The following is a 12496-nucleotide window of genomic DNA, read 5'->3' on the forward strand; positions in this document are numbered from 1 at the left end:
TATTCCCTGATTAAACAGCATGATCATTACACAGGTGTACTTTGTGCTGGGGACAATGAAAGGTAACTCTATAATGTGCAGTTTTGTCACACAACACAATGCCAAAGATGTCTCAAGTTTTTAAGTGTGCAATTGGCATGGTTTCAACAGGAATGTAGTCATCCTATTGAATCAAATATTTCTCAAATACCAGGTGCTTGTGAATTCAAATAGACTTCATTACAAAAAGCAATTCCATGGAAGAACTGAATCTCCATTTTTAGTGCTCTGCTTCTATACAGTCTTACCCCTACATAACATCGTCACTCCACTTTATGAATCTTGTTGTCTTGCTTAGTTTCCATTCTCTTATTGGCTCAGACATTGGGGCATAGATTCTATTGGTGGAGTGACACACAGACACGTACACTCCTACTGCCGGTCTAATGGTGCCTATAACTGATTAGCTAAGATTCCTGTCCAAAGGTCTTCACAAGTTCAGGCCGATGTTGTCTATGTGTGATTAACCCATGTGCATGTCCAGTAGCCTTCACAAGATCAGATATGGCCCAGACACATCTTGTGTTGGTCTACCTTGCCTCATCCACACGGATTCTGCTTACGTTCTGTTTGTTTTACATGTTTACATGGTGGTGGCAGCATCATGCTGTGGGGATGTTTTTTCATCAGCAGGGACTGGGAGACTGGTCAGAATTAAAGGAATGATGGATGGCTCTAAATACAGGGATAAATTCTAGAGTGAAACCTGTTCCAGTCTTCCAGAGATGAGACTGGGGACGGAGGTTGACCTTCCAGCAGGACAATGACCCTAAGCATACTGCTAAAGCAACACTCGAGTGGTTTAAGGGGAATCATTTAAATGTCTTGGAATGGCCCAGACCTCAATCCAATTGAGAATCTGTGGTATGACTTAAAGATTGCTGTAGACCAGCGGAACCTATCCAACTTGAAGGAGCTGGAGCAGTGTTGCCTTGAAGAATGGGCAAAAATCCCAGTGACTAGATTTTCCAAATTTAAAGAGACATAGCCCAAGAGACTTGCAGCTGTAATTGCTGCAAAAGGTGGCTCTACAAACTATTGACTTTGGGGGGATGAATAGTTATGCACGCTCAAGTTTTCTGTTTTTGGGTCTTATTTCTTGTTTGTTTCACAATTAAAAATATTTTGCATCTTCAAAGTGGTAGGCATGTTGTGTAAATCAAATGATACACACCCCCCAAACATTTATTTTAATTCCAGGTAGTAAGGCAACAAAATAGGAAAAACGCCAAGGGGGGTGAATACTTTCGCAAGCCACTGTAGTAGCCTTAAACCTATCGCTGTAACATTGAGCTGGGTAAATTAGAATATGAATGACAGTCATCCAATATGCTATAATAGAAACCGTGCTCAAAAAAATTATCCTGAACGTCACAAACCGCCACTGGTGTGTCTGTCCGTGTGTTTGCTTGTGACTCACTGAGTTTGCCCATACAGTTGCGTAGCCTGCTCTCCAGATTCAAGACCCTCTGTTGTAGTTCCTCAGAGTCGTAGACTCCTATCTCCTCCTGGATGGCTGTGAGCACCATGGACAGGTTCCTGATCTCCTGTTTAAACTGGACGATGAGCTGGGCATCAGTCTTGTACTGCTCCAACACAGGGATCAGAGGCTGTAGGGCATCCATCTTACCCTTCAACTCCTATAGGGAGGGAAACACAGGGATCAGAGGCTGTAGGGCATCCATCTTACCCTTCAACTCCTATAGGGAGGGAAACACAGGGATCAGAGGCTGTAGGGCATCCATCTTACCCTTCAACTCCTATAGGGAGGGAAACACAGGGTTCAATTCAATTCAGTTCAACTCCTGGGGAAACATAGGGTTCAATTCCTTTCAGTTCAAATCCTGTGGAAGGACAAACACAAGCCCAGCGGACAAAATGTTGCATGGAACACCAATCATTAGCTTCCCGGAACATCAACCATTATCATCCCGGAACACCAATCATTAGCATCCCGGAACACCAATCATTAGCATCCCGGAACACCAATCATTAGCATCCCAGAACATCAAACATTAGCATCCCGGAACATCAAATATTAGCATGCCGGAACACCAATCATTAGCATCCCGGAACATCAATCATTAGCATCCCGGAACACCAATCATTAGCATCCCGGAACACCAATCATTAGCATCCCAGAACATCAATCATTAGCATCCCGGAACACCAATCATTAGCATCCCGGAACATCAATCATTAGCATCCCAGAACATCAATCATTAGCATCCCGGAACATCAAACATTAGCATCCCGGAACATCAAATATTAGCATGCCGGAACACCAATCATTAGCATCCCGGAACATCAATCATTAGCATCCCGGAACACCAATCATTAGCATCCCGGAACACCAATCATTAGCATCCCAGAACATCAATCATTAGCATCCCGGAACACCAATCATTAGCATCCCGGAACATCAATCATTAGCATCCCAGAACATCAATCATTAGCATCCCGGAACACCAATCATTAGCATCCCGGAACATCAATCATTAGCATCGCGGAACACCAATCATTAGCATCCCGGAACACCAATCATTAGCATCCCGGAACATCAATCATTAGCATCCCGGAACATCAAAAAATTAGCATCCCGGAACACCAATCATTAGCATCCCGGAACACCAATCATTAGCATCCCAGAACATCAATCATTAGCATCCCGGAACACCAATCATTAGCATCCCGGAACATCAATCATTAGCATCGCGGAACACCAATCATTAGCATCCCGGAACACCAATCATTAGCATCCCGGAACATCAATCATTAGCATCCCGGAACATCAAAAAATTAGCATCCCGGAACACCAATCATTAGCATCCCGGAACACCAATCATTAGCATCCCGGAACACCAATCATTAGCATCCCGGAACACCAATCATTAGCATCCCAGAACATCAACCATTATCATCCTGTTGTTTTCTGATTGCAGATAAATCACATAACAAGATTAGAAAATAAATCAGTTGACAACCTGGCCATGATGTCACGAAATATGTTAATTTGAAAGCTTGGTAGCTTGTGTCAAAGGGTATTGTATGTCCCTGCAAATGTTCCTCTAATTTTCCTATCAAACAAACTTACCTGGAAGTTTCTGTTGACCTTTGTCTTCCTCTTGGTCTCTATCTGTCTGAACTTTGACCTTAGCTCTTTGAACCGGCCTTCCATCCTCATGATGTACTGGAAGTCTCTCTGAGTCCGCAGGTTCAGCACCTCGATTGACTGGGACATGTTCTGGACCTACAGGACAAGAGAAGAAGAAGAGGCATCACATTAGTTGTTCCGCACCTTAACGAAAGAGAAGAAGAGGCATCACATTAGTTGTTCTACACCTTAACGAAAGAGAAGAAGAGGCATCACATTAGTTGTTCTACACCTTAACGAAAGAGAAGAAGAGGCATCACATTAGTTGTTCTACACCTTAATGAAAGAGAAGAAGAGGCATCACATTAGTTGTTCTACACCTTAACGAAAGAGAAGAAGAGGCATCACATTAGTTGTTCTACACCTTAACGAAAGAGGAGAAGACACAACATTGGTTTTCTGCACCGTAACGAAAGAGGAGAAGAGGCATCACATTAGTTGTTCTACACCTTAACGAAAGAGAAGAAGAGGCATCACATTAGTTGTTCTGCACCGTAACGAAAGAGGAGAAGACACAACACAGGTTTTCTGCACCAACAAGATTCAAATGTTTTGATTACAGTTTTGGTTTTCTTTTGTCAATTTTTATTTATTTTTAAGGTTGATTTCTTTTTAAAAAGGATAGGGACAACAGTGGTGGGTTTAATTTGAAATAAAATAAATATATATTTTTTTTTATAGCTCATCAATTGGTGTGGAACGGGTCTGGACCAAGTTTAGCCAACAGTTAGTAACAATGCTTCCTCCATTGTGTTTGACTTTTACAAAAAAAGAACCAACAAAATCACCACTACATCAAACTGTGAGCTACATTATCCACGCTCCTCTGATTCCAGTGGTGGGGTCCTGAAATGGCCTGGTTGAAACTGTCCTACGGCGTGTTTGTACATTAGTGTTAACTTTACCACACTGGACCACAGTGAAGAAGATAGAGAAACCCCTTGGCCTGTTAGACAGACAGAATATATTAAAGGCCCATGTTTCATAGATTCATATCATAGATGAGAGTAATGCTAGTGACGTTGGTTCATAATGTGTGTGAAAGTGCATCTGTGTGTGTCTGTGTGTGTGTGTGTGTGTGTGTGTGTGTGTGTGTGTGTGTGTGTGTGTGTGTGTGTGTGTGTGTGTGTGTGTGTGTGTGTGTGTGTGTGTGTGTATCCGGTACCTTCTCCAGTAGCTGACGGAGCTGTCCCTCCTTGGCATCTCTGGAGCAGAGGTTCTGTTCAGGAGCCACTACTGTACAGATACACCTCCCCTCTGCATCCTGGGCCGAGCTGTACACCTGCCAGCCTTTCTTAGGCTTGACTGTCTACACACACACACACACACACACACACACACACACACACACACACACACACACACACACACACACACACACACACACACACACACACACACACACACACACACACACAATGTTCAAGTGAGCTCATTACACAGTAAAATGGTCTCAAATAACCAATGCAAGAGTCCCGTCATGTGATTGGCTAACACACAGTATCTGTCTGGTTAACAGTATCTGTCTGGTTAACACACAGTATCTGTCTGGTTAACACACAGTATCTGTCTGGATAACACACAGTATCTATCTGGTTAACACACAGTATCTGTCTGGTTAACACACAGTATCTGTCTGGTTAACACACAGTATCTATCTGGTTAACACACAGTATCTGTCTGGTTAACAGTATCTGTCTGGTTAACACACAGTATCTATCTGGTTAACACACAGTATCTGTCTGGTTAACACACAGTATCTATCTGGATAACACACAGTATCTATCTGGTTAACACACAGTATCTGTCTGGTTAACACACAGTATCTGTCTGGTTAACACACAGTATCTGTCTGGTTAACAGTATCTGTCTGGATAACACACAGTATCTGTCTGGTTAACACACAGTATCTGTCTGGTTAACACACAATATCTGGCTGGTTAACACACAGTATCTGTCTGGTTAACACACAGTATCTGTCTGGTTAACACACAGTATCTGTCTGGTTAACACACAGTATCTATCTGGTTAACACACAGTATCTGTATGGTTAACAGTATCTGTCTGGTTAACAGTATCTGTATGGTTAACAGTGTCTGTATGGTTAACAGTATCTGTATGGTTAACAGTGTCTGTCTGGTTAACAGTGTCTGTATGGTTAACAGTATCTGTCTGGTTAACAGTATCCGTATGGTTAACAGTGTCTGTATGGTTAACAGTATCTGTATGGTTAACAGTATCTGTATGGTTAACACACAGTATCTGTATGGTTAACAGTGTCTGTATGGTTAACAGTATCTGTATGGTTAACAGTATCTGTCTGGTTAACAGTATCTGTATGGTTAACAGTGTCTGTATGGTTAACAGTATCTGTATGGTTAACAGTATCTGTCTGGTTAACAGTATCTGTATGGTTAACAGTGTCTGTCTGGTTAACAGTGTCTGTCTGGTTAACAGTATCTGTCTGGTTAACAGTATCTGTCTGGTTAACAGTGGCTGTATGGTTAACAGTATCTGTATGGTTAACAGTGTCTGTCTGGTTAACAGTGTCTGTCTGGTTAACAGTATCTGTCTGGTTAACAGTATCTGTCTGGTTAACAGTGGCTGTATGGTTAACAGTATCTGTATGGTTAACAGTGTCTGTCTGGTTAACAGTGTCTGTATGGGTAGCAGTATCTGTATGGTTAACAGTGTCTGTATGGTTAACAGTATCTGTCTGGTTAACAGTATCCGTATGGTTAACAGTGTCTGTATGGTTAACAGTATCTGTATGGTTAACAGTGTATGTATGGTTAACAGTGTCTGTCTGGTTAACAGTATCTGTCTGGTTAACAGTATGCGTATGGTTAACAGTATCTGTCTGGTTAACAGTATCCGTATGGTTAACAGTGTCTGTATGGTTAACAGTATCTGTATGGTTAACAGTATCTGTATGGTTAACACACAGTATCTGTATGGTTAACAGTATCTGTATGGTTAACAGTATCTGTCTGGTTAACAGTATCTGTCTGGTTAACAGTGTCTGTATGGTTAACAGTATCTGTATGGTTAACAGTGTCTGTCTGGTTAACAGTGTCTGTATGGTTAACAGTATCTGTATGGTTAACAGTGTCTGTCTGGTTAACAGTGTCTGTATGGTTAACAGTATCTGTTTGGTTAACAGTGTCTGTCTGGTTAACAGTGTCTGTATGGTTAACAGTATCTGTATGGTTAACAGTGTCTGTCTGGTTAACAGTGTCTGTATGGTTAACACACAGTATCTGTCTAGTTAACATTATCTGTATGGTTAACAGTGTCTGTATGGTTAACAGTGTCTGTATGGTTAACAGTGTCTGTATGGTTAACAGTGTCTGTCTGGTTAACACACAGTATCTGTCTAGTTAACAGTATCTGTCTAGTTAACAGTGTCTGTATGGTTAACAGTGTCTGTATGGTTAACAGTGTCTGTCTAGTTAACAGTGTCTGTATGGTTAACAGTGTCTGTATGGTTAACAGTGTCTGTATGGTTAACAGTATCTGTCTAGTTAACAGTGTCTGTATGGTTAACAGTATCTGTATGGTTAACAGTGTCTGTCTGGTTAACAGTGTCTGTCTGGTTAACAGTGTCTGTCTGGTTAACAGTGTCTGTCTGGTTAACAGTATCTGTTTGGTTAACAGTGTCTGTATGGTTAACAGTGTCTGTATGGTTAACAGTGTCTGTCTGGTTAACAGTGTCTGTCTGGTTAACAGTGTCTGTATGGTTAACAGTGTCTGTCTGGTTAACACACAGTGTCTGTCTGGTTAACAGTGTCTGTATGGTTAACAGTGTCTGTATGGTTAACCTTTTGTCAATAGGGGGAGCTGTTAGCACTATTTATTTTTTTACATTTCCAAATTAAACTGCCTCGTACTCAATTCTTGCTCGTACAATATGCATATTATTATTACTATTGGATAGAAAACAATCTCTAGTTTCTAAAACCGTTTGAATTATGTCTGTGTGTGAACCAGAACTCTTTCTACAGCGAAAATCATGACAGGACATGCGAAGGTCAGAAATCTAGGCTCTGTTCTCAGATCAGTTTAAAGCTCTGTGTGTGCCCTATGGGTCGAAATGAACTGCACCCGCCTTCCCCTGGATGTCAGTAACCAATGAGAAGTGGAATGGAGTCTCTACGTATTTCTCAGAGTTTATAAAAGGCCATGGAGTGACATGTCCGTTCTTTTGGACGCTCGTCAAGGCGCAAGAGAGGACATCAGAATGGCATGCTCAAAAGCTCTCGTTATCGGCATAAGATATATCCGTCTGTGATTTAATTCGATATAAGTGTTAGAAACATCATAACGAAGTTATTTTAAACCGATTTATATCAGTTTATGCGAGTATATTGCTATTTTCGGAATTTTCGTAGTATTGCGCTTTGAGGATTTGGACATGTGTGTGCCACGTAGCTATTGTTAGCTGCTAGTTCCGAAGTTGAAGAGGACGTTTTACAACAAAGCAACGATTCTTTTGGACAAAGGACAACTTGCCCAAGATTCTGATGGAAGCTCGTCCAAAAGTAAGAGCTATTTATGATTTTATTCCGTATTTATGTGGAAAAATGTAAACGCATTTGTCGGCCATTATTGCGGCACTAGTCTGGCTGTAACGCACACTGTATGTCTAGTAACGTTAATTTTAAAAATCTAACTCAGCGGTTGCATTAATAACTAATGCATCTTTCATTAGCTGTCCAACCTGTATTTTTTTTGTCAATCTAATCCATAAATAATCGTAAACTTAGGTGCCTTTCCAAGATGGAGCCGGCCAGAATGCATGCCATGTTTTGACTGATTACATTGCATAACCACGATTTGTGATGCTAAATATGCACATTTTCGAACAAACTCTATATGCATTGTGTAATATGATGTTACAGGACTGTCATCTGAAGAATTCTGAGAAGGTTAGTGAAAAAATTAATATATTTTGGTGGTGATAACGTTATCGCTCTTTTTGCCTTGAATCAATGCTGGGGTGATGTTAGCTCATGTGGTATGCTAATATAACGATATATTGTGTTTTCGCTGTAAAACACTTAGAAAATCTGAAATATTGTCTGGATTCACAAGATCTGTGTCTTTCAATTGCTGTACGCTGTGTATTTTTAAGAAATGTTTTATGATGAGTAATTAGGTAATACACGTTGCTCTCTGTAGTTATTCTAGTCGCTTTGGTGAGTTTTGTGATAGTGGCTGCAATGGTAAACTATGATTTATACCTGAAAAATGCAAATTTTTCTAGAAAAACAGATGCTATACCATAAATATGTTATCAGACTGTCATCTTATGAAGTTGTTTCTTGGTTAGTGGCTATATATATCTTTATTTAGTCGAATTAGTGATAGCTACTGATGGAGTAAAAAACTGGTGGAGTAAAAAAATGTGGTGTCTTTTGCTAACGTGGTTAGCTAATAGATTTACATATTGTGTCTTCTCTGTAAAACATTTTAAAAATCAGAAATGATGGCTGGATTCACAAGAAGTGTATCTTTCATCTGGTGTCTTGGACTTGTGATTTAATGATATTTAGATGCTAGTATTTACTTGTGACGCTATGCTAGGCTATGCTAGTCAGCTTTTTTACTGTGGGGGGTGCTCCCGGATCCGGGTTTGGGAGGAACTAGAAGTTAACAGTGTCTGTCTGGTTAACAGTATCTGTTTGGTTAACAGTGTCTGTATGGTTAACAGTGTCTGTAATGTTATGGTTATGTCTAAAATGATGTAAAGGGGATGACTATATACCCCTTGTGTAACGCTCGTCTACGGGTGAAAGAGAGGAGGACCAAATCGCAGCGTGGTATGTATCCATATTTAATTGAATTCTCTTCAATATGAACAAAACAATAAACAGAACAAAACCAACGACGCTACAGTACTGAACATGTGAACAAAAGAAAAACCAATGAACGCAACGAACAGCAACAATCACCCACAAACAAACAGTGAAAACAGCCTACCTAAATATGGTTCCCAATCAGAGACAACATAAAACACCTGCCTCTGATTGAGAACCATATCAGGCCAATAATACACACCTAAACCAATGAAACACAAAACATAGAATATACCCACCCAGCTCACGTCCTGACCAACTAAACAAAGACTAAACAAAGGAAATAAGGTCAGGAACGTGACACCTTGTCTCTCCACACTCCATTTCAACTCCGGAAGCTTAGAAGGACCAGTGGGTAAATCTCTTTCAATTCAATACATTTTTTGGGGGACATAATTCCTTTTGTTTTGAAGGAAACCTTCCATACAGTGAGCTCAGAAAGTTACTTTTTCTTGGACCTGAATGCCCAAAATTCAAGAGATAAAGGTGTTCAGAGTTGACCTATTTTGCACACCCCACCATACCATCACTGGAAAAAACAAACACTTGAGATTGGTGTCATTTAAATGTTTACAAACAGGGTTATCTAACTATTTTATAATTTCTTAAAACACGTTTTTTAATTTTAATTTTATGTATGTAATCTTTTAATCTTAAACGTAAATGTTATAAAAATTGCATCATTATTTTCATAATCGCATTTGTTGTTTGCTGAACCTATTTGACATAATGTGAGGTTTGATGTTGAGCCCGCCATCATGCTTTTGAATACAGGGGTCAAGGGTCAAGTTTTGGCTGATAGATGTACTTTCAAACGATACCACAACGATGGTTGGAGTTCCACACATCAGACGACATTGACTTGAACGGGAATAGCAGCTGGTTTAAATAATACTGTCAATCCTCCAAGAGGAAACCTATTGGAATCATAGAACTATAGCTAATACAATAGACATGGCCATTTAACTTGACATTCGATGGTGGGCTGGGCCGGCGGCCATCTTTGTGGTAGTAATAAAGAAGTTATAATTTCAATTCAATTCAAATGGTGCAATGGTGTACCAGTTCAATTGCAGTGGTCTGAAAGTGTAGGTTCATTCTATGAAACTATTTTCTATGACTGAAATGAGACCCGTCCGGGGATTCAAGAGCCTGTTGTGTTTCAACCGATGGCGCGTACAACACAAAAAACCTCAGATGATGTGAGGTAGGGTCTAATCTACAACATATAGACATGTTTTTAGATAATTGGCGATAAAGATATAAAAAAATAAAAAAATCTAAATGTATATTTAAAGGTCCAATGCAGCTGTTTTTATCTCAATATCAAATCATTTCTGGGGGAACAATTAAGTACCTGACTGTGATTGTTTTCAATTAAAATGGTCAAAAAGGAACAAAAATAGTTTCATAACAAAGAGCAATTTCTCAAACAATAATTTTGCTAGTCCTGTCTGGGAGTGGTCTGAGTGGGGAGGGTAAAAACTGAAAACTAGCTGTTATTGGCAGAGAGGGTTTGGAACACTCTTATTGGTTTATTCACTCATTTACCACCTGGTGATGTCACTAGGCGGGCCATCTAAACTTGAATTACCGACCAGGGGGTCTCCCATTGATTTTGTTAGTCACTGTTGCTTAAGGCCCCCAAAAGGGCCGACCGGCTCTGCCTCCATGTGGATGTGGGTACACAGACCCACAAGCCACTGTGGTCCCTCATGACAAGTTCTGATTTTTTTTGTGCCCCCCCCCACATCCCCAATAAAGTTGCCCATCGCTGTCTTAGATGGTCTTTAGAACCAATAGGAAATTGGTCAGTGTAATTGTGTTGTATAATGATTGAACCCAACATTAAAAAATAGTTACTTCTCTGGCAACTTCCAAGAATCAATATCAGAATACAGCCATATACAGTGATGGTGGCAAAGGGAGGGCGGGAGAGAGAGAGGGAGAGGGAGAGGGAGAGAGACAGAGAGAGAGAGAGAGAGGGAGAGGGAGAGGGAGAGAGGGGAATAGAGAGAGAGAGAGGGGGCAGAGAGAGTGAGGGTGGAGGGAGAGGGAAAAAGAGGGGGAGACAGAGAGAGAGGGGGTGTGGTGGTGGAGACTGAACATTCTGTCTGACAGCAATAACAAGTCAAATGCAGCTGTCTGTTTCTCTTTGTCTTAACAGTCATTAATCAGTTCAATTTAAACACTGTAGACTAGGGCACTTCAAAATTATATATAATATATTTATTAAGGGTGTTCTGCTAAATTTGCCCTTAAATATATAAAGAAAAATATATTCAAAACACACCAACGCAACAGTTAAGAGAGAAAAGCATTACAATACTGTATGCCTGTAAAAGCCACGGAATGGCTTACAGATGTTTCAAACAATGAAAACAGAGAAAGCGATTCAAGCTTGTATTTGTGTTCTCAACATCGTGCCAACATCACCCATTGTAATACGCACTTCCCAACATTGTATCAGTCTATCTGTCTAAAAGTATAATTATGCAGATGGTTTTTAATCTAGCTAATAGTCTAACTCCTCACGCAGTGTCTTGCCGATGAAAAGCGCAGTCAACTCACCACAGAAGGGCAGTAGCCGAACAGCAGTAGAAACAGCACCACGGACACCACGGACATTCTGCCCACAAACGGGGTCGTGTCCCGTTCCTCTGTCTAGGTATGTTTCAAGCACGTCGCTCAGTCAGTGTGGAAGATGACTGGGATTGTGCCTGTTAATAAGAAAAAAAAACGGTCAAATGCCCCAGCTATTTAACAACTCCAGAGAAAGAGACGAAGGGTAGATCATTGCCAGCGGACTAGTCATCACATTTACCACTGCTCCGTGCGCGCATGCTACGCAGGCAGCGCGAGAGACAACATCAGCCGCTCGTGACTGAGTACGAGGTGTAAAAGTTTGTGGCAGCAGAAGGGGTGGTGAAACATCAGCGATGTGCAGGGACCTGCAAAGAGGATATGACATAATTTAGGGATACTTGTCTCATCGACCCGATTAATTAATGTGATCAATAAAGACGCAATTGTGAATTTGTGATAAATATCCTACACTGGAGAGAGAGAGACAGACAGACAGACAGAGAGAGAGAGAGAGAGAGACAGAGAGAGAGAGAGAGAGAGAGAGAGAGAAAGAGACAGAGAGAGTGAGAGAGAAAGAGAGACAGACAGAGAGAGAGAGAGAGAGAGAGAGAGAGAGAGAGTGAGAGAGAAAGAGAGACAGACAGAGAGAGAGAGAAAGAGAGAGAGAGAGAGCGAGAGAGAGAAAGAGACAGAGAGAGTGAGAGAAAGAGAGAGAGAGAGAAAGAGAGACAGACAGAGAGAGAAAGAGAAAGAGAAAGAGAGACAGACAGAGAGAGAGGTAAACATGTCAACATCTGCATAAACATTGGTAATGTAAACATGTTTCCCATTGGCATAAAGCCCTTAAATTTAACTTGAA

General features: G+C 40.8%; 1 protein-coding gene across 1 annotated transcript in view; it reads right to left on the bottom strand.

The window, feature by feature from the left end:
* LOC139559923 (noelin-3-like) overlaps positions 1 to 12083 on the bottom strand; it is an 18471-nt gene extending 6388 nt beyond the window's left edge. The window contains exons 1-4 of the mRNA XM_071376391.1: positions 11623 to 12083; positions 4359 to 4502; positions 3134 to 3289; positions 1460 to 1679 (exon numbers count right to left, since the gene is read on the bottom strand). Coding sequence (XP_071232492.1) covers positions 1460 to 1679; positions 3134 to 3289; positions 4359 to 4502; positions 11623 to 11679 — 577 coding nt within the window. The 5' untranslated portion in view covers positions 11680 to 12083. The remainder of the gene's footprint in view (positions 1 to 1459; positions 1680 to 3133; positions 3290 to 4358; positions 4503 to 11622) is intronic.
* Positions 12084 to 12496: the final 413 nt, after the last annotated feature.

The sequence above is a fragment of the Salvelinus alpinus genome, chromosome 30 (genome assembly GCF_045679555.1).
Source record: "Salvelinus alpinus chromosome 30, SLU_Salpinus.1, whole genome shotgun sequence".
Lineage (NCBI taxonomy): Eukaryota > Metazoa > Chordata > Actinopteri > Salmoniformes > Salmonidae > Salvelinus > Salvelinus alpinus.